This window comes from Solanum lycopersicum, chromosome 6 (assembly GCF_036512215.1).
Source record: "Solanum lycopersicum chromosome 6, SLM_r2.1".
In the NCBI taxonomy this organism is placed as follows: domain Eukaryota; kingdom Viridiplantae; phylum Streptophyta; class Magnoliopsida; order Solanales; family Solanaceae; genus Solanum; species Solanum lycopersicum.
The window spans coordinates 37,794,125-37,816,257 of NC_090805.1; the positions used below are offsets into that span (position 1 = coordinate 37,794,125).

Here is a 22,133-nt window from a genome sequence, read left to right on the forward strand (position 1 = left end):
TTGGAAAGTGAAGTAATGTGGGTATACATCGAACTTATATTGGGTGACTCGATAAAAAAAATACTACTAAAATCTTAATTTTGGGATTCAAATCTATATGGTAAAGAAATATATATTTAAAATTTTGTTTAATTGTCATGAGGCCCATATTTACATGGCATATAAAATAAGTATAAATTTAAGGAATCCCATAGTGTAAATCAATAATTACATTCTGTCCCGACAAGTTTACTAATTACAAAAAATCCCTTAAAATTGCTGAGCCGTGATACTTTAGAAAGTTGTGATACATGGTAAATGATACATAGTAACTTAAAATTGTTAAGAAAAAATAGGGGATAAAAACGGACAATTTACAGCTGTTACTAAAACAGCTTAAATTGTGGTAACAGATCATTAATCAGCATTAAATCAGCACTTAATTGGATATTAATTTCATAATTTGAAAATCAAAGATTGTATCAGTTATTTAGAAAACAATTGGAGTTGCCGAAATTTTTTTGTTGTTGCAGTGGGTTTTTGAAGATGAATACTTCGATTTTGATTAGACATTCCGGAATTTGGGTGAACGAATTGCAGTATGAAAATTACAAAATTGATGGAATCGTTGTTGGAGATTCAATTTCGTTTTCTAATCTCAAAGCAGCAATTGCGGCCGAGTTGGACATTGATGTATCAAGGAAAGAAATTGAAATTCGATACATTGTAGAAGGTAACTCCTGTCCGATGAAACTTAAGAACGATATGAGTGTTAAACTATATTTTGAACTGAAAAAAAACGAGCCTGGATTTTCAATATATCCATTATGTATTGACACAATTGAGAAGAATAGTGGTACTGTACATAACTTTGATGGAAGAAGTGGAGAAATAACGTGTGTAGAAGGCACAACAAATGATACACAGGCTTTGGAAATAGTTGAAAATAGCTTATTTGAGACACATGAAAATTCAGAAGTTGGAGTTGCAAATGTTATAATAAATTCAGATATTGTTGATGTGAAGACAGGTCAGATATACAAGGATAAAGCAACACTTGTAGATGTGATGACGAAATATAAGATAAAGAACAACTTCAACTGCAAAGTGAAGAGGTCTGATCAACAAAGGTATGACAGTATTTTGATGTTTTAATGTATCATGTGTTGTTTTATAATTTAATTAGTACATGAAACATTACTGTTCTATATGAAAACCTGCAAGTTTCATATGTTATTTTATAATCTAATGTATCATCATTTCAGGAATTTGTTTTTGATACATTGAAATAAGTATTTTGATACTTGAAAGTACTACTACTGATATAGTAAGGACTGTATCATTTTAAACAGTCATATCACAAATAGTGGATAAATTTCATTAAAGTTTGATACTTTTCTTAAAAATTGGTTGATACTTTTTGTGTGATTCATTGTTTGATTAATTTAAACATTATTGTTGAATATATTATATATGATGTATTTGATATGTGTATTAATATGCTTAAAAAATGTACGCAGCTATGTGTTGGTATGCTTTTCAGACAAATGTGGTTGGACTATGAAGGCGTCGTGCAGGAAAAAATCTGATATATTCATTGTTAGAAATTTCAATAGTGAACATACGTGTCCGATGAGGGAGAGGGTATTAACCAAAGTCCAAGCAACAGTGGAATTTGTAAGTGGAGTGACAGCTCCAAAATTGGTCAATTATAAACGAATTTATACACCAAGGGATATAATTGATGATATTAGAGAATATTATGGTGTTGAAATATCTTATCAGCAAGCATGGCGTGCTAAAGAACGTGCACTCTCCATGATTAGAGGAAAACCATCTGCTGGATATAGACGGATGCCGCGATACATACACATGTTAAAAACTGTGTATCCAGATTCTTATATAAGAATGCATAAGACTGAAGAGGATGAATTTATGTATCTGTTCATCGCCTTAAGACCATTCATTAGGGGATTTAAATACTGCAGACCAGTAGTTGTTGTGGATGGTGCACATCTGAGTGGAGCTTACAAAGGGACATTTGTATCAGCAAGCACACTTGATGGCGCAGGTATTTTTTATTTATAGTAATGATGTCTTTTTATATATTAAGTATCAAATAATATAATGTGTGTGTAATCAGGTTGCATATTTCCATTGGCATATGGTGTTGTTGACACCGAAAATGATTGTTCGTGGAAATGGTTTTTTGAACAGTTCAAACATGCATTTGGCGATAGAAAAGATATGTGTGTTGTTTCAGATAGAAATGAGAGTATCATGAAGAGTGTAAGGATTGTGTTCCCCGATGTACCTTATTATGCATGCATCTGGCATCTTTGGAAGAATGTATGTGGAAACTTCAAAAGGAGCAGAAAGGCCATAAGTGATCTATTCTACTCTATGGCCAAGGCATATAGAAAGGAAGATTTTGATAAGTTGATGGCTAAGGTTGATAGAATTGATCACAGGGTTAAGGAGTACCTTGAATATGCAGGTTACGAAAAGTGGTCAAGAGTTCATGCAACAGTAAACAGAGGTAGAATGATGACTTCAAACATTGCAGAATGTATCAATGGTTGTCTTGTTGAAGCACGCCAATTAACTATATTAGAATTCTTGGAAGAGGTTAGAATTCTTTTTGGATCTTGGCATTGCAAAAACAGAGAAGTAGCCTCATACACAAAGGACACATAAGGTAGAAAATTTGAGGAATTGTTGATTATAAACGCAGCTAAAAGTTCAAAAATGGAGGTATGTATCATTAAATGATACTTTATATTATATATATCTAATTCTGTGTATCATTATGCTTTTTTTAACATGATTTGGTTTTTAAAAGTTATATATTTAAAATTTTTGATGTACACAGGTTGTTCCATCATCTGAGTTTATTTTCTCGGTTTATGAAAATGGAAGAAGATATATTGTTTGTTTTGAGCGGAAAGTATGTTGTTGTGGTAGATTTCAACTAGATGAGATACCTTGTTCACATGCAATAGCTGTATTGAAAAAAAAGAATGTCACCGATATGAATCCGTATTGCTCTGATTATTACAAGCCTGATGCGTTGGCAAAAACATATGAAATTCCAATGGTGCCAATGCCAGATAAGAAAGATTGGTCAGATCCTAAACACGTGGTAGCTGAAACTGTGTATCCACCTAGATACAGAAGATCATCTGGACGACTAAGAAAAAGAAGAAGAAAGAATGCAGATGAAAAGATTTCGGTGAACACAAATTGTTGTGGACAATGTGGACAAGAAGGGCACAACAGAAGAACTTGTACTTTCTACCCAAAAGAGAAGTGAATTTGTCGTAATGTTTCTATGATATAAAGAATAATTTATCACGTAAACATTTAAATGAATTTCAGTTTTAATTACGACTGCAAATTGAACACTTTGTGTTTAGATAAATAAACGTACAAACATGTGGTAATTACATTTGAAGTCGTGCTTATGATTATAAATACTTTCTTATTATTGGTGTTGGTAAAAATACTTGTGTCAATATTTGTTTTGAATATATAAATCTTATGCTACAGTAAGATAACATAATGTACATGATACATATGGTTAATCTAGTGTATCATGTACATTTATTGTGTATTTTTTGTACACATTGTTTATATAAAGTATCATGTACTTTTAGTGTGTATCATTGGTTTGCACAATGATACATCTCCATTAGATAAAAAATACAAATATATTGTTAATGTTATTGAGTACTTTAGAATGACTATAAATCATGTATCATGTGAATTTATATAATTTAACTTGTGTAATGCTTTTTTTGATATGCTTTTATTGAAATATACAGTAAATAATTTTCCTTTAAAAAAATAATAGCAATTCATATGAATATGCTATTCAATTTACGTAAGTATCTTGTAAAATTTAAGGATTAGAGTGTAACATATTGTACATTATACATACGGTTTGGCCAATGTATCAGTTATTTTTAGTGTGTTTCTGTTACATATGTATCATTTGGTTTTGGCAGTGTATCATCTAGATTAAATAAAAAATTTAAAAATCTTTATGTCTATGTTTGATTATAAATACTTTGATTATACTTTATTAAATGATTTAAACCTGGTTTTGTCAGTATATTTATTATGTCTATTTTTAATTAAAAATTTAAAAATGTTTATGTCTATCATTTGATATTTATATCTTCAATATAAACAAATTTGTTACGTAATGTGAAAAAAATATTCATGGAAATTGATAAAACCAAAAAAATAACATTAAAAAGGATAAAAATAGTTGTTCAATAACATATAAAAATAATAAATATAACATTAAAACATTGTTTTATCATGAAATGCTACGCTATGTGAACTAAATCTTCTTCTGGTGGTGGTGTGACTACGCCCCTGGATTTTGGTGGATCATCATTGTCGCTAACATATCCGCACTTAGCCTTCTCAATTCCATAACTCCACAGCAATGCTCCATATCTTTGACGCAGGTAATCAGGATTAAAATCAGCATAAGATATATTGATTTGGTCACTGATATACTCGGCAAATGCAGTAACATATAACCCACAGTCTCTACAAAAAATACAGAATAAATTAAAAACTTAATGATACATTAAAAAGGGCAACTGAAAAAATTCTTGATACTTACAGGCTATCGCTTTCCTGTGTAGGGATGTCTTGTGCAAATTCTATCATGAAAGGAACTTGAGGCTCCAGAAGTGATCCATTATTGTTGTCTTTATATGCTTGACAATCAGCAAAATTTGTGCGTTCATTTTCTTCAAAAAAACCACTGTCAAGTAGGTATGAAGGAAGCATTTTAGACAACATCTTGATCTCATGAGGAATTGTTTGTTTCCTTGTGCTAATTGATGAGTCAAAAACCCTTATCAACCTGTTTTTCAACTCAACAACAGCCAACACCCAATGGAATTGTTGATCACAGTTAATTGGGATGTAGACCTCATCTACAAGATGCCATGGTAAAGCAGCTGGTATTCCAAACCCTTTGATGATGTTAATTATTGACCTCTCATGTACAGATACAATTGAAGCGCGATCAATATGTTCTTGTGTAGTAAGACTATCATCATCATCGTCCATGTAATATCTATCATAACAGTTTTTTACATGTGACATGAACAAACAGTGGGTTGTTGTGTATCTGTATTGATCCATGCTGCAAAGTTTTGATTTTTTACGAAGGTAGTAAAAAATCACATCGATGTGCTATAAACAAAATGAAAACAGAGTAAGAAATTATTTACATCTAAACAATATAAAAAAAGAAATATAATTATGTGAATATAGTATGATACTTTTGCAAATTAAATAGTATGATACTTATACATAATGTATCATTGCTAATTAAATAGTATGATACTTATAGATAATGTATCATGACGTTATAATATAGTTATGACTGATACATATTTCATAAATAGTTTAATATTTTACCTCATCAGACCAACACTTGTTTGGCTATGACATGGCATAAAACCAATTCTTGTTCATTGGAAAAGCAACAACAAAGTCCATCATCGTAAATCCAAAAGAAGAAGATCTTGATCTGTATTTATCGTCCGATGGGTTCCTGCATATATGATACTTAAGTTTTCAATGTATCCACATGATACATAACACTCAATTATTTACAGTTTTTATATAACAAAGTATAATGAATTAGTTGTATATAAAATGATTACGCCTAACACTGAGAAAAAAAATGTATAAAACTTACTTATTGTTATGATTTTTTAGAAGCCCCCTCAACAACCAATTCATGTAATCCTCAATCAGTTTCGGTGAAACTTTATCTGCAATGCCACATCCTTCGAACGGGAAATGGAGTCGAGCCATATCCTTCAATTTCTCTTTTCCCTTTTCGCTTGACCCAAGAGAAGTACAATATGGAGATTGAATCCTTCTCGAAGGCATTCTATTTCTATGCGCAGGAGTGACTGCATCAGTTTTAACAGCAATCCCCGTTATTGGAATTTCAGTGGGTAATTGACTGTCGGTCAACAAGTACTGGCTGCTAGTTATATTCTTTGGATCGTAAGAATATAATGGTCTAGCATTGGTAGCATCTTTACCCAAATCTTTGATAAGCGCTTCTATTGCTGCTTGAGTTGATGGCGATATTGTTGTTGAAGTTGAAGAATCCTGTATAATATGATGTAATGATTTTTAGAATAAATTTGTGTGTAATGAAATTGTGTGTCATAAATCAAAATTGAAAAATGTACCGATGAATCTGTTGTTGTTTTTTCGGGCAACACATGAGGGATGTTGTGATGAACATTGTCGTCAACGGGTTGGTCCATGATATGTTCATTTAAATCTTGGTGCGACTGATGTGCGTCACCATCCTGAATATGCAGTTTTGAAATAAAAACTGTTAATATAATTTGTGCTGATACGTAACATTGATAACAATCACATGATACATAGTATTGATTAAATATGAATGATACATGACAGAATATAAAATGAGAAAAAAAATGATCATGATACAAAGCATTGACTATATGTGCATGATACACAACATACCCACTGTATCATAAACATTACCTTTGGATCAGTGACTATTGGTTCACCCTCATTTACGGCAACACCAACACCATCCACATTGACATCCCCTGCATCGTCGACGATATGATGCTCACCATTTTTACCAGAAAAACCACCACCATCCTCAGCTACACCACCCATATCATCGAGATCAACCGGTATTTGCTGAGATGTTTGTTTGTAAGACTGAAATGTGCTTGTATCAGCCTGAAAATTGATGTTCTCTTTGCTAATAGATTGCATCAGCTGGGAGTGATTTGCTTTTATCAAAATAATCAATTCCTCAAATTTCTTGTCAACCTAAAAATTGTAGATACATTTAGGATAAATAAAAGTTTGTTTAAAAATTACAAAATAATTTACTTACGTAAGTTTTCAAATATCCTTTCAACTCTTCAATATGAGGAATTATATTGTTGACATTCTGTGAATCTGCATATCCATGAACATGAGCAGCCGGGTTCTGAGAAACGTCTGGAACAGAACCATGTACATCAGCAACCGATTTCGGTGACACTTGTGGAACAGAACCATGTACATCATCAGCATTCGAATGTTGAGGCAGACTTGACATGGAAACATGTACATCATCATCCGGTGTCGGAGACACATTTGATTGATCAGGCTGTTTCTGTTCTGACACCTTCTTTTTTTGAATAATCGATTTTTTTCTTCTTTTTGGCGGTGGTGGAGGAGATGTATCAGACACTCTAGAATATGTCCTCAATAACTGTTCTGGCGGTTTTGTGGAGAAATCATCCAAATCATCTTGCTCGTTTGGTTGTACTAATGGTATTGATGTAGAATGAGCATGTTCAACTTGAGCAATATCAAAAGCTTCAATTTCCTCTGCTGTTGGGACAATGTTTGAACATGCATTCTAAATGTATCACAAACACATAAGATAATTTAACTGTTAGATACAGTAATGTATCACAAAGACATAAATAACGATATTCCATATACAAAAATAAAATTTTACCTTTTGGAAAATGGTGGACATAAGCATTTCAAACTTTGCCTTTTCAGACACAACTCTCCAATTGCATATTCTTGGGATGACATTGCGTTCTCTCACAGCTATTTCTGAATTTAAATTGGATGCACATTCGTATATCCAAACATTTAGTGCATATGGCATCCCATATAATCGGTACAACTTTTTACTAACGTCAAAATCCTGTCTAAGTGAACCAATTAGTTTGGAAAATGATAGCTGACCCCAAGGAAAATGTTGATATCTACCATCTTCAACCATTAGAAAGTCGACAATAGATATCGCTGTGTTATCAATAGAAGCTAATACAAATGTATGAATAAAGAACAGTATAGACATTTGGAGTGCATCCTGATTGCTCTCCCAATTACCCATCTTAAACCTTTGAACTAGTTGATGCTTTGTAACACTATTGACTGCACCAGGGAAATACTTTTTAAAAAGCATACAATTAGTTTGTTCTGGGTATTTGAAATCATTGGTATTTCCTCTGACCTTAAGTCCTGTTAATAATGCAAAATCATCTATACCAAATTTCAGGACACACCCGTTGGAATGTCTAATATGCAACATATTAGGGTTGCTTTGTTCCAATTCTAAAAGCAATAAGCACTTAGTTATTTGACCCTGAAAATTACATTTAGATATGTCTAAAAAGGGTCCAAAAATTGTATCCTTAAACATTTGGATAACATTATCCCCCACGTATTTTTCAAAGTCCTTTAGGAAATTGTTGTTAAAGTTGACAGCAAACCTTATGGGATGTGTTGGTATCTTTTTAATCTTGTACTTCAGTGGCTGCAATTTGAAAATAAAACCGCAAATTAAAACGATATAGAAATATAACTACTAAATAAAACAACTAATAACTTAATGATACATGGTTTCAGTTTTCAGAATTTCATACTATATGAAAAACATGTGATACATGTCTATAACATGTATCATTGAATTAAATAAAACATTATAACATGTGATACATGTCTAATACATGTATCATAAACAGCGACTAAACAACATACACAAAGAATCTATATGTATCATCAACTATATCTGATTAAGCATTTATTAAACTTAATGAATGATACATTATAACAAGTTTCAAAACATGTATGAGTAAATCAACTAAACAACTAATACCTTATTGATACATGATATCATACAGGAATTCATACTACATGCAGAACATGTGATACATAGCTACTACATGTATCATTACATTTACTAAACAATGTACACACAGATTCAACATGTATCATCAAGCACAGATTATACTTTACTACACTTATTGAATGATACATTATAATAATTTTCAAAAACCTAATGATACATATAAAATATTATGAAACACAACAAATTCACGTATCAGTTGACCATCTAAAACACTATACACCCTTTTTAAAATGTATCAGCAAGCACACTTGATTCCTTAAAAATTTTACTAATTTAAACAACACCATTTTTAAGTACCAATATACTAACCCGAGACAATGTAGGCCTAACAACAGTGTTTGCTGCTTCTTTTTTCCTTTTTGGTTGTATTTTTACAACCTTTGATGTTTCGCCATGGTCTTTGTTTGAATCCTTTTGAAGATTCATAGGATCATGCAAAAACTTTTTCCTATTTTCTTTCCAATTATCATCATCGGAATCATATATCCTTCTATTGATTGACGGATCCATTACTATGAAGTAATAGAACAATTAACAAAAACGAAAAAGAGAAGAATATATGAATTGATGATGGATTAACTATAAAAAGGGTCTGGGTTCTTACGATTCAATATTAGGAAGAAATAGTCGAATATGGATTAAGAATAAAAAGAAGAAAATAGAAAAATCTGCTGGGTTGAGAAGATTCAAATTTATGAAGGGATGAAGACGATTAAGGAAAAAAAAAGAAGTGCAACGTGAATTTGGTAAGAACGGTAGAATGCAGTGGAACCCTGCTTCTATGTTTTTTGAATTTTGAAATTCAAAATTTCAAAATTTGTTCTTTTATTTAAATTTAATTAAATTTAATAATTCAAAATTAAAAAGATGATTAAAAGGTTGAGTGTTTAAATGGAAAAAATTTAAAATTCAAAAACTGATTTAAGAGGTTGAGTGTTTTAATGGAGAAAAAATAGGCATTAAAATTGGTAAATGTGTATTATAGGAGAGAGAGTGTAATGTATCTAAAAACTTATACTAAAATAAAAAAAAATAGGGAATTATGTAATATTTAAAAAAAGTAGGGAAAATTAGAGAATATAAAAATTATAGTTGTGTATTTAAGTTATTTTTACATAAAATAATTTATTTTGTCATGTCAAATTTTTTAATTTGAGTGATTTCTAAAGCTAAAAAACTTTAAATTAAGTGATTTTATTGATATAAAATAAAGTTCAATAATCTTGTTAGATAATTTCTCATAAGATATTAACTCGTATTAAAGCTACTGTGATATATTAATTCATCTTAGAGGTTAATTTATTTTTTCGGTTGTTAAAGATGGTCCTCTTGTTATTTTGAGTTCTCATCGATTTTAACCTATTTAATCTGATCATTTAACTATTTTTAGATGTATGTTCTAAAGTGTTTTGCCTTTTTACTTGATACTCTTATTCTTGATATTATCATATGATTTCATAGTGTAAATTGAGAACACTTGCGTGAAAAACTAAAGCGTTTAATCACTTCTTATCCTCTATATTACATTGATTTTGATAAATTGTGAATAATTACTTACATTCATTACTAAAATGACCTTCAATTAAGTATTTTTAAAAAAAATTATTATGTATAAATAAAAAATAAACTATATATTTAAATAATTTAAAAGTAGTTTGTAATATTGAGGTGAAGACATCTCAAGATACATTAAACATGGTAAATATAGATAATTATAGAAATCATGCATAAAGTTCATTTGTGTCCAATCAAAGAGAGTCAGATATTTATAGTATTAATCATACAAGTCTTTCCTCCTATATTGTGTCAATTTGATTAAGTCGTGAATCATCACTTATATTGGTTACTAAAACGATCTCCAATTGAGTAATTTTTTTAAAATTATAATGTTTAAATAAAATTAAGTTTTATAATTTAATCATTTTAAAATGTAATTAAATATTGAGACAAGGACAACTCGAAACACATTACACTTGGTAAATATCGATAGATACAGAAATCATGCATATAGCTGATATGTTTCGAATTAAAGAGAGTCAGACATTAATATTATTAATCATATAAGTTTTATCTCCCATATTATGTCGATTTGATAAATTATGAATCATTACTTATGCTTGTTGCTAAACTTATTATGTAATTTGTTTAATTAATTAAGTTTCAATAAAATTAATCTATAGAAATAAATAATTTTTAAATGTAATCTGTATAATATTGGGATAATGACAACTCAAAACACATTAGACCTGATAATTATCAATAGTTATATAATCATGTGTATATCTCATACATGTCGAACCAAAGAGAGTAAGATATTAATAGTATTATTCATTAATAGTATTGATCAAACAAGACTTCTTCAGTGTGCCTAGGAGAAGAGCGCAACTAAGAACATAAGATTTCCTTCTAGTTTGGTGAAGTTTTTGTCGGAGACGTTGGTTTCATGATGGCGAGGAAACGTGCAACGGAAGTGGCGTTGATCTATGCTCAAGAGGAAAGAGATATGAAGGATATTAGTTGTACATGTATCTAGTTAAAGATTTAATGTATCCGAGTTAAAATTATATGTATCTACGAATAAAATGTCAGATACTAAAAAATAGAAAGAGCTTTCAAGTTTTTTATATTTTTTATTAATGTTACAACAAATACTCTAAGATCATGATTTTTAGTTACACTCCATATGTAGATACATACAATTATATGTATATTCTTACTATGTATATGAGATACATATTTTTGGATATGAAGTAGGAAACTGATATTTGATACATCAAATTAGACATATAAAAGATACATGAGATAATATTAGATAATATAAATAGATACATGAAATTAATATTAGATACATATAGGAAATACATAAAACTAATACTAGATACTTCTATGATACATATGAATGTACTTGTATGATATTTATGCATTTAAGTGTTTAATTTGTTGAATACATCATATATTGATAGTAAATACATCAAATTAATAAATTTATATTTTTAAGAGTAATAAAATAAAATTAATCAAATTACATGACCAAGATATACATGATTTTGTCTTTTATTAATAATATTAATGAATTTATTATTTCAAAGAATAATGAAATTAAATTAATTAAACATAATTACTCTCCTTAAATTTCTGTCTTATATTAAGTGATTTGATTAATTTAAATTTCCAGAATCGATTGTCCATATAATATGAAAATCCTCAATCACTCCTCTAATTAAGAAAATTAGTTACAATCAATTAATTTAAACAAAATAAACAAATAATTATATGTATGTCAATTTTAAAATTCTGCAGATGGATTCATGCTCATGTTTCCTAAGCGCAAAATATGGTAAAAGTATTATTTGAAACTATCGGAAATCTTACTAACTAGAATCTATACTAGTGAGATTCATTTAGTTTGCCCAATTAAAAACTTAAGATTTTCTAGAAGTTCTACCTTTTTCAAAATAATTAATTGAGCATATAATAGATAAAAGAAATTGTTCTTTTTTTGATTTGTCAAAATGAACAAGTAACTAGAAACAATTAAAAAAAAAGTGGACAAATAATTAAAGAGAGTGTACAAATTACCTTAAATCCTACCTATCATGAACAGACAAAACAGAGTAAGATTGTCATTTCTTGAAAGAAAGATTGCATGAAGGTATAGTTAACACAAAATACATAGCAAGCAAGGATCAAAGGACAGATATATTTACCAAAGGAGCAATTACACGGTGATATGTTATTGTAAGTTGGGAATATTCCATCTCCAACTTGTGGAACAAAAGTGCTACATTGTCCATCCTAAAATAGAAGATACAATCACATAATTACAAACACTAGATATAGTATTATTTATTAACTAAAGGCCTAGTTGGGCCAAGAGTAATTTCAATATATTTTATGAATAAAGAAGTGACAAATTAGCATTTGAATGAAAAGGGAAAATATAGGATACATTGTGAAGCTTTATGTTTGAAGGTTAATCTAATCCCATTGAATTTGTCGATGGTAAGTCCAGTCAGATGGGTTTATTGTGGTTTTACCATCTGCTAAAACCAAATCATAAGGAGAATCTTCAGGAAATTCTGTTGCCATTGATTTCCAGTGTAAACTAGGTGTCCACTCGGCTTCCTTCAACACCTTGAGGATCTCTTCAACAACTATTTTACTCCCCTCCTCCGCTAAGTGAATCCCATCCCTGTATAAAACACATCAAACAAATTCAAAAACTATGCCCTTGTTTCCTCTGGAAAAAATGAGAAACTGGGAATGGAGAAATGATTGCTCTATAATCACCGACACACAATATTCCTTGTCAGGAATCAGATACAAAAAGATATTGTCACTAGTATAGTGAACATAACTCAGCATTCTTGAACAAACTACTGGAAAAAAAATACTTCGATCCCAACTACAACTTGCTACGCCATATATAGAACTTCCATAAACTGATTTCATGGTATTTTCTGGAGGAGGTATTCAGAAAATACAACTAGAGCTATGAGACAATGCTGGAAGTTCAATTTCTGTGGGTGATGCTAATAAATACCACAAATTTAGTGTACAAAGATTTTCCCATGATCTTCAGTTGTAATGCTGAACATCTCAAAACTTATTTTCCAACCAATCAGAAACAATATTTAGGGATAAATAATTATAAAAGAACTTTTGAGTCAAAGACAAACCAATTAACTAAAAGGGGAAGCTTATTTCATCTTCATAACAACACAAGAAGATAAGAATTTGACTGAACTTTAGGAAAGAAACAGTTCAATGATCGCAGAGGTTCTCAATTTGGTAGAGATACAACTTGCACAAACACATAGTTAGCTGAACTTACGTAAAACAAGCAGTCAACCAATCTTTTCTTTTCTGAAGTGCTGTCCAAAGATCAACAACCTTCAGATTCATCTCTTTGCATAGCTCTATACAGGCCTCAGAATACTGTCGACACAATTCATTTGTTCGAACCAACTCACTGAAATATGCACTGTTTCCAAAGGAGATGAAAACGTTTTTCATTAATCAGAAAAAGGGCAAAATGCAGTTCAGAGAATGGAACTTGGAAATAAGTACAGCAAAAATGTAAAAGATAACATGATATTGATGATGGTTATTGAATTACCTTGTATTTTCACGAATTCTGGCCTCGTCAACAGGTGGACAACTGAGAAAAATTATGCGAATATTCTCTGAGATGCTCTAACCACCCCCACCAAAAGAAAACAAGAAAAAGAAAAATTCAGGGATCAATAATTACTGTATTTTTTAATATTTTTTTTCTCAAAAAAAATAATTACTGCAATTTGATTAAAGTAAGTGAAATCCAATGTATATAACGAAGTGAAATAATTTCAAGATCTCTCGAATATTACGTATCTAAAGGCGTTATGTTCTCTTGAGGCAGCTAACTGTTCATGTTTTTATAGATAAAAATAGCAAAAAGGCAGCTCGAAAACAAAAGAAAAGGACATTATTGTAGTAAAATAAGATACCTTGAGATGAGTTGCAATTTTTCTCATGTTCTCAATGTGTTCATATTTTTATAGATAAAAATAGCAAACAGGCAGCTCGAAAACAAAAGAAAAGGACATTATTGTAGTAAAATAAGATACCTTGAGATGAGTTGCAATTTTTCTCATGTTCTCAATGTACTCTGGAAGAGGTACATGAGGACCCAATCCAGATGAATGAGGTCCCATTGAATCATTACCACCAAAGTAAACAATCACCAATGTAGGCTGAACAGTTGCATCCTGGAAGACGAAAAACACCATTTTAAGAAGTCAAAAGTTAGTATATAGGAAATGTCGTCCAATATCAGATGTCCAGATGAGATATCTTTAAAAAAACACAAGTAGGTTTCTACAGGACATTCTGAATTCTTAAAAGCTCTCCACAATAAAAATCCAAGAAGACATTGGTAACGTTCTGATAGTCAGATGATATGAACCAAAACGCATAAGATAAGTTCTAACGCAAATAGCACTATTTCTTGGGGAAAAGGATTGTTCAAACAGCAGTATTAATCAGTCTTTTAACTGTCAATAAAAGAAGAAATCAGGCAAAGGGAGCGTCTAACCAAACCAGCTATACTTAAACTTTCACATGAATTGAACATTCAGAGATATTGGGGAGCAAGATGCAATACCTTTGGAAACACTTGATCAAGGACCTGTATAGCACGTCTTGAGTTCCAACCATAGTAACCTCGCAATAATATGTCCGCCTACAGTATAGTAGAAGGTATTACTCTCTAATCTCTACTAAATCAAGACTCACTGCGTAAGTTAATGGAACTGTGATGTTAATAGTTTAAGCCAGGATTCGTTAGTGCATGAGTGATGAGACAAAGCTTTGTATAAGAGGTACTTTACAGTAAATGTTGAACCTGAAAACTTCAACACAAGCACTTTTAAGATCACAACAAGAGAGCACTTCAAATTTCCCCAAGTAACATGGAACCAATACCAAAACAAGACATACGAAACAGATGTCAGTCATCAGATTCATCATCAAATGACACTCTCATCCATTATATCTCGATTAATTTACTCCAACATCAAAAAAAATCACTAAATGGAAAATGCTGGAAAAGTTAAGTTTCCAACACCGAGAAAAAACAGATGTGTAACTTAACATTCAAGACCCTATGATAACAATTAAAAAAAATATATTTAGCAGGGATACCTAATATTCCAAACTAGTAAAGAGAAAATGAGGATGCTTGATCTGGCACTAGTCTTCCTCTCCAGGAAGATATCCGATGCTAGGAAAAAATCTTTTCAAAAGGCATTTCAGCAAAAGAGGACTGAGAACCATAAGGCGAGCACCTATTTCATTATAAACACATGGCACCTCTCACTGGCTCATTGATATCGGAATTCAGTGAAGTGTGAGAATGATGAGAAGCACAAGAAACATTTCAATGAAGGTTTTCAAACTTGATGAAAGGAAAGATATGTATGACTTTAAACCTAGGAGTCGTTAGGTGTGAGATATAAGGTATAATAATCTTGGGATAAAATGCCTCCATTTGGTCGGAGGTATTAGGTAGTCTTCGATTATTTATACCAACCAAAGGAACCCTAAGTATGGAAGTAGTAGGGTTATAATGATAGGCAAGTAACTAGTTTTGGAAAACTCCATTATTTAGACATTACTACAACTAGGTTACTTGTGAAAAGGATGCGAGTCTAAACAAGATGCAGAACAACTCATTTTGGCAACCAGCATAGTTGATTGTGTCATTATGATTAAAATATAACTGGTATATTGTTCCTTGTTTGTTTAAGCAGTAGTGTTGATTATTTTTGTAACCCCAACCACCCAGCATAGTTTCCAGAATAACAAACAAATAGCAAAACATGAAGTTGTAACAAACAAATAGTAGAAAAGAGAGAAAGATACTTTGCGGGCATAAATGTCGGAGAGAATAGCGCCCCAACCGCCATTGCTGTAACTGATCTGAACAATAGAGGATCCAAAGAGAACGAACTGTGGTCTCTGTGGTCCAACCATCCTCGATTCACCGAAACCCTTATTCTCTTCTCTTCTCTTCTCTTCCCTTCCTTGTTATAACCTCATCTTTCAATTTTCCCCTCTTTTGTATTACTCCATTCAATTCAAATACGGAAGTGGCAACTCATCTGTCTTATTTCTACCTACTACTGGGTGTTAGGATTACACTTCCTCACCTAACTTAGTATTTTTTTTCCATGCATTTGAAATATATGACATATATAAACATGATTTTTAGTTTGGTTTCAATTGCAATTATGATTTTTAATTTTAGAAATATATAAGTGCTGTTATAAATTCATTAAATAAGTGGATAGTCCATAAAATTAGTACATGAACAACTATTCATATTCACTAGGTTACATGAACCTTTTTGGATAAGTATGTATCTATTTATTATGATACTGGTGACCTTTGGAATGATGTTTCACTCTATAAATAGGGTTGTTCATTCACTATTTAATATATATATATATATATGAAACTTACAAATACTTGAATAAGAAGAAAGTCTTCTCCTATATCTACTTCTCTTATCTTCTTCTTATAATCTTGATTTTACAACACGTTATCAGCACGAGTCTCTACCAGTTCAAGTAAAGACTTTCAAAGCCTCGGAGATAAGAATTTCCTTTATTTTTAAATAATGTCTAATCTTTCTAAACTTGAATTTCTTGCTCTAGACATATCGGGAAAAAGCTATCTATCATGGGCACTCGATGCAGAAATTCATCTTGATGCGATGGGTCTAGCAGACACCATCCAAGAAAATAATCAAGCATCGAATCAAAACCGTGCTAAGGCGATGATATTTCTCCGTCATCACCTTGATGAGAGTTTGAAAATGGAATATCTCACTATTAAGGATCCTCTGGTGTTGTGGAACAATTTAAAAGATAGATATGACCACCTGAAGTTGGTTGTCCTTCCACAGGCACGTTATGATTGGATCCACTTGAGACTTCAAGATTTTAAATCTATCAGTGAGTATAACTCTTCTATGTTTAAAATTATCTCACAATTAAAATTATGTGGAGAAAATATCACTGACCATGATATGCTGGAAAAAACGTTTTCCACTTTCCCTGCCTCGAGTATGCTTCTGCAGCAGCAATACCGAGAAATGGGATTTAAAAAGTATTCCAAATTAATCTCACATCTCTTTGTTGCTGAACAACATAATGATTTACTGATGAAAAATCATGAAAGTCGACCTACTGGTTCTATGCCATTTCCTGAAGTAAATACGGCAAATTTTCACCAATCTAAGCGTGAAAAAGGTCGTGACCCCAGTCGTGACCGTGGTCGTGGTCGAGGAAGAAATTTTAATCATGGTGATCGTCTTGCACTAAATAATAACATTCAACACCATCAGTGTAAAAAGAAGAATGAAAAACATGAAGTAGTGCAGAAGAAAAATTCAGACAACAAATGTTATCGATGTGGAGGAAAAGGACATTGGTCACGTAACTGTCGTACGCCAAGGCACCTGGTTGAGTTATATCAAGCTTCCCTAAAGGAGGTGAAAAATAACGCAGAAGCCAACTTTATCACGGAAGATACTGTTGAACCCATGCATCTAGATGTAACGGATTTCTTTGAGAACCCCGAAGGAAAGATAGATCACCTGATAGGTGATGGGTCTGTAATAATATAAATATATTTCATTTTCGTCATTTATATGAACTAGTATGAATATGTTTTCCTAGATTTGTAAATAACTAAAAGGTTGTGTATTGTTTTTAGTAATAATATTATAATGTTTATTTCTTTTATATTTTTTATCTTGAAGAATATATGGATACCTCAATGATCAATCATGAAGATATTTGTATAATTGATAGTGAAACAACGCACGCCATATTCAAAGATGAGAAATACTTCTCCTACTTGCTTACAAGAAAAGCAAATGTTACTACAATTTCTGGTAATTCAAAATTAATAGAAGGCTCCGGAAGAGCTACTATATTTCTGCCTAAGGGGACAAAACTTGTCATAGAAGATGCTTTGTTCTCTTCTAAATCCCCAAGAAACCTGTTAAGTTTTAAAGATATTCGCCGAAATGGATATCATGTTGAGACAATAAATGAAATGAATGTTGAATACCTTGGTATTACCAAGATTGTCTCAAACCAGAAATATGTATTGGAGAAATTATCAACTTTATCTTCTGGCCTGTATTATGCAAAAATAAGTACGATTGAAGCACACTCTATCGTAAACCAGAAGTTTACTGACTTAAAGACTTTTGTGCTTTGGCATGACCGAATAGGTCATCCTGGATCAATAATGATGAGACGAATCATTGAAAACTCAAATGGTCATCCATTAAAGAACCTGAAGATTCTTACAAATGATGAGTTTTCGTGTGCTGCTTGCTGCCAAGGCAAATTGATTACTAGGCCATCACCAATGAAGGTTAACATTAAATCCCCTCAATTTTTGGAACGAATACATGGGGATATTTGTAGACCTATTCATCCATCTAGTGGGTCGTTAGATATTTTATGGTCCTAATAGACGCATCTTCAAGATGGTCTCATGTGTGCCTCTTATCATCTCGCAACCTGGCGTTTGCAAAATTATTGGCACAAATGATACGATTAAGAGCGTAATTTCCAGAGTATCCCATTAAGACAATTCGTCTTGATAATGTTGGCGAATTCACATCCCAAGCTTTTGATGCTTATTGCGTATCGGTAGGGATAAAAGTTGAACATCCTGTAGCTCATGTTCATACTCAAAATGGCCTTGCTGAGTCATTTATTAAGCGCTTACAATTGATAGCAAGACCTCTACTTATGAAAAGTGAGTTGTCTACTACTGTTTAGGGTCATGTTATCTTACATGCAGCATCACTTGTTCGTCTCAGACCGACTCATTATAATAAATACTCCCCATTACAATTGGTATTTGGTCATGAACCAAATATTGTTCATCTTCGAATTTTTGGATGTGCTGTATATGTGCCTGTAGCACCACCTCAGCGCACCAAGATGGGCCCTCAAAGAAGGTTAGGCATATATGTTGGGTTTGATTCACCCTTAATAATTCGCTACCTTGATCCATTGACGGGAGATTTATTCACTGCAAGATTTGCAAATTGTCGATTTGATGAAACAAATTTTCCGCAATTGGGGGAGAGAAAAATAAACTTAAAAGTGAAATTGCATGGAAAATTTCATCATTATCTCATTTTGATCCACGCTCCCCTGTGTGTGAACAAGAGGTCCAGAAGATCATCCATTTGTAAAACATAGCAAATCAAATGCCAGACGCATTTACTGATTCAAAAAGGATAATAAAGTCACATATTCCTGCAGTAAATGTGCCTATCCGAATCGACGTCCCAAAAGGACCATCTACAAGTGTCATAGCTTCTGAATCACAAATACGCCTGAAGCGTGGTAGGCCATTGGGTTCAAAAGATAAGAATCCTAGAAAAAGAAGTACAAAAAATGACACTATAAAAGAATTTCACGAAGAAATTCAAGATCTGATTAATCCTGATATTCCTGAAGAAATTAGTGAACCCGAGACTCAAGTAAATGAAGAACTCTCAATAAGTTCTTCTACAGGTGATGGGATAAGTTTAGATCGATCAAAAATCATAGTGGATAATGTTTTCGCATATGATGTTGCACTTAACATTATGCAAGGAAATGAGGATCTTGAACCTCTATCCGTCGAAGAATGTCGACAAAGACATGATTGGCCAAAATGGCAAGAAGCAATTCAATCAGAATTGAATTCACTTGCTAAGCGTGAGGTTTTTGGACCAGTAGTCCAAATGCCTAGTGATGTTAAACCAATTGGCTATACATGGGTCTTTGTACGAAAAAGAAATGAGAGAAATGAGATTGTAAGATACAAGGCACGCCTTGTTGCACAAGGATTCTCTCAACGACCTGGTGTCGACTATGAAAAAACATATTCACTTGTTATGGATGCAATAACTTTTCGATATCTCATTGGTTTAGCTGTACATGAAAATCTTGAAATTCATCTAATGGATGTGGTTACAGCTTACCTTTACGGTTCACTTGATAATGAAATTTATATGAAAGTTACAGAAGGACTTAAAATGCCTGAAGCATGTAGTTCAAAATCTCGAGAAATATATTCAATCAGATTACAAAAGTCATTATATGGCTTAAAACAATCAGGGCGCATGTGGTATAATCGCCTCAGTGAGTACTTGATAAAACAAGGTTATATAAACGATGTCATTTGTCCTTGTATATTTATTAAGAAAACAACATTGGGGTTTGTTATTCTTGCTGTTTATGTTGATGACATTAATCTCATTGGAACTCCAGAAGAGGTTCAAAAGGCAATTGAATATCTAAAGGAAGAATTTGAAATGAAAGACCTTGGAAAGACAAAAATTTGTCTTGGACCACAAATAGAATATTTAGTAGACGGGGTCTTCATCCATCAATATGCCTATACTGAGAAAATCTTGAAACGATTTTACATGGACAAAGCACATCCATTAAGTACTCCAATGGTTGTCCGATCACTTGAAGTGAGTAAGGATCCATTCCGACCTCAAGAAGAGAATGAGGAACCTCTTGGTCGAGAAGTACCTTATCTTAGTGCAATTGGGGCACTTATGTATCTTGCTAATGCTACGAGACCTGACATAGCATTTTCTGTTAATTTGTTAGCAAGATATAGTTCTTCCCCTACACGAAGACATTGGAAAAGAGTTAAACATATATTGCGATATCTAAGGGGAACTAGTGATATGGGTCTGTTTTATATTAACAAAGATAGTGCAGATTTTGTTGGTCATGCAGATGCAGGTTATTTATCTGACCCACATAAAGCTCGATCACAAACAGGCTATCTGTTCACATATGGAGGTACTGCTATATCATGGCGATCTACGGAGCAGTCTATTGTCGCTACTTCTTCAAATCATGCTGAGATAATAGTCATTCATGAAGCAAGTAAAAAATGTGTATGGTTAAGATCAGTAATACATTCTATCAAAGAAAGATGTGGTTTGAAGTGTGACGTCAAGATACCCACAATACTCTTTGAAGACAATGTTGCATGCATAGCTCAATTAAAAGGAGATAGAACGAAACACATTTCACCAAAATTATTCTTCACACATGATCTCCAGAGGAATGGTGATATTGATGTGCGACAAATTCGTTCGAGTGATAATCCAGCAGATTTATTTACTAAATCTTTACCGGCCTCAACTCTTGAGAAGATGGTTCACAAAATTGGAATGAGGAAACTTAACCATCTGAATCGTGGTTTTTATCAGGGGGAGTAAAATACGCACTGTAATCTTTTTTCCTTAATCTAGGTTTTGTCCCATTGGGTTTTCCTAGAAAGGTTTTTAATGAGGCAACAAATAATGCGTATCAAAAGATATGTATACTCTTTTTCCTTCACTAGAATTTTTTTCCACAGGGTTTTTTTCTAGCAAGGTTTTAACGAGGCACAATATCTATGGACATCCAAGGGGGAGTGTTATAAATTCATTAAATAAGTGGATAGTCCATAAAGTTAGTACATGAACAACCATTCATATTCACTAGGTTACATGAACCTTTTTGGATAAGTATGCATCTATTTATTATGATACTTAATATGGTGATCTTTGGAATGATTTCTCACTCTATAAATAGAGTTGTTCATTCACTATTATAATATATATATATATATATATATATATATATATATATATATATATATATATATATATATGAAACTTACAAATACTTGAATAAGAAGAAAGTCTTCTCCTACATCTACTTCTCTTATCTTCTTCTTATAATCTTGATTTTACAACAAGTGCGCACTTGTATAAAAAAGAGTAAATGGATATTATATGACAATTTTGTATCGTACGTGTATTATGTCATGCAAGACATGTGTGTCT

At 32.0% G+C, this 22,133-nt stretch overlaps 5 protein-coding genes across 5 annotated transcripts; 2 read left to right on the forward strand and 3 right to left on the reverse strand.

Annotated features, from left to right (window-relative positions):
• The first annotated feature begins 207 nt into the window (after window positions 1-207).
• Window positions 208-2,666, forward strand: LOC101268190 (uncharacterized). The gene is made up of 4 exons (XM_026031488.2): window positions 208-712; window positions 1,010-1,109; window positions 1,500-2,050; window positions 2,197-2,666. Exons 1-4 carry the CDS (start codon window positions 526-528, stop codon window positions 2,217-2,219), a joined length of 861 nt encoding a protein of 286 aa, XP_025887273.1. The 5' UTR covers window positions 208-525; the 3' UTR covers window positions 2,220-2,666.
• Window positions 2,227-3,292, forward strand: LOC138349379 (uncharacterized). The gene is made up of 2 exons (XM_069299707.1): window positions 2,227-2,607; window positions 2,852-3,292. Exons 1-2 carry the CDS (start codon window positions 2,227-2,229, stop codon window positions 3,290-3,292), a joined length of 822 nt encoding a protein of 273 aa, XP_069155808.1.
• A 941-nt stretch (window positions 3,293-4,233) lies between these two features.
• LOC138349148 (uncharacterized) lies at window positions 4,234-5,458 on the reverse strand. Its single transcript, XM_069299217.1, has 3 exons — window positions 5,428-5,458; window positions 4,619-5,199; window positions 4,234-4,542 (listed from the first exon to the last, which is right to left on the reverse strand). Exons 2-3 carry the CDS (start codon window positions 5,146-5,148, stop codon window positions 4,314-4,316), a joined length of 759 nt encoding a protein of 252 aa, XP_069155318.1. The 5' UTR covers window positions 5,149-5,199; window positions 5,428-5,458; the 3' UTR covers window positions 4,234-4,313.
• LOC104647972 (uncharacterized) lies at window positions 5,452-9,011 on the reverse strand. The gene is made up of 6 exons (XM_010323899.4): window positions 7,526-9,011; window positions 6,911-7,423; window positions 6,544-6,843; window positions 6,219-6,341; window positions 5,711-6,135; window positions 5,452-5,563 (listed from the first exon to the last, which is right to left on the reverse strand). Exons 1-6 carry the CDS (start codon window positions 8,222-8,224, stop codon window positions 5,452-5,454), a joined length of 2,172 nt encoding a protein of 723 aa, XP_010322201.2. The 5' UTR covers window positions 8,225-9,011.
• A 3,375-nt stretch (window positions 9,012-12,386) lies between these two features.
• On the reverse strand, window positions 12,387-16,479 carry LOC101254210 (GDSL esterase/lipase WDL1). The gene is made up of 6 exons (XM_004240895.4): window positions 16,118-16,479; window positions 14,859-14,936; window positions 14,323-14,463; window positions 13,833-13,909; window positions 13,548-13,697; window positions 12,387-12,905 (listed from the first exon to the last, which is right to left on the reverse strand). The coding sequence occupies exons 1-6, from the start codon at window positions 16,226-16,228 to the stop codon at window positions 12,692-12,694; spliced, it is 771 nt and encodes a 256-aa protein (XP_004240943.1). The 5' UTR covers window positions 16,229-16,479; the 3' UTR covers window positions 12,387-12,691.
• Between the last annotated feature and the right edge of the window lie 5,654 nt (window positions 16,480-22,133).

What these genes read in the sequence shown, in the direction of transcription:
- LOC101268190 (XM_026031488.2), top strand. Translation starts at nt 526, where the DNA reads ATGAATACTTCGATTTTGATTAGACATTCCGGAATTTGGGTGAACGAA. An exon ending in AATTCGATACATTGTAGAAG is followed by an intron (nt 713 to 1,009) that starts GTAACTCCTGTC and finishes ATGTGAAGACAG; the next exon opens with GTCAGATATACAAGGATAAA. An exon ending in AAGAGGTCTGATCAACAAAG is followed by an intron (nt 1,110 to 1,499) that starts GTATGACAGTAT and finishes AAATGTACGCAG; the next exon opens with CTATGTGTTGGTATGCTTTT.
- LOC138349379 (XM_069299707.1), top strand. Translation starts at nt 2,227, where the DNA reads ATGTGTGTTGTTTCAGATAGAAATGAGAGTATCATGAAGAGTGTAAGG. An exon ending in TATTAGAATTCTTGGAAGAG is followed by an intron (nt 2,608 to 2,851) that starts GTTAGAATTCTT and finishes TGATGTACACAG; the next exon opens with GTTGTTCCATCATCTGAGTT.
- LOC138349148 (XM_069299217.1), bottom strand. Translation starts at nt 5,148, where the DNA reads ATGGATCAATACAGATACACAACAACCCACTGTTTGTTCATGTCACAT. An exon ending in ACACAGGAAAGCGATAGCCT is followed by an intron (nt 4,543 to 4,618) that starts GTAAGTATCAAG and finishes TATTTTTTGTAG; the next exon opens with AGACTGTGGGTTATATGTTA.
- LOC104647972 (XM_010323899.4), bottom strand. Translation starts at nt 8,224, where the DNA reads ATGTTTAAGGATACAATTTTTGGACCCTTTTTAGACATATCTAAATGT. An exon ending in TGTCCACCATTTTCCAAAAG is followed by an intron (nt 7,424 to 7,525) that starts GTAAAATTTTAT and finishes TGATACATTTAG; the next exon opens with AATGCATGTTCAAACATTGT. An exon ending in CTAAAAAATCATAACAATAA is followed by an intron (nt 5,564 to 5,710) that starts GTAAGTTTTATA and finishes TCATATATGCAG; the next exon opens with GAACCCATCGGACGATAAAT.
- LOC101254210 (XM_004240895.4), bottom strand. Translation starts at nt 16,228, where the DNA reads ATGGTTGGACCACAGAGACCACAGTTCGTTCTCTTTGGATCCTCTATT. An exon ending in AAATTGCAACTCATCTCAAG is followed by an intron (nt 13,910 to 14,322) that starts GTATCTTATTTT and finishes GGGGGTGGTTAG; the next exon opens with AGCATCTCAGAGAATATTCG. An exon ending in TGGTTGACTGCTTGTTTTAC is followed by an intron (nt 12,906 to 13,547) that starts GTAAGTTCAGCT and finishes TGTTTTATACAG; the next exon opens with GGATGGGATTCACTTAGCGG.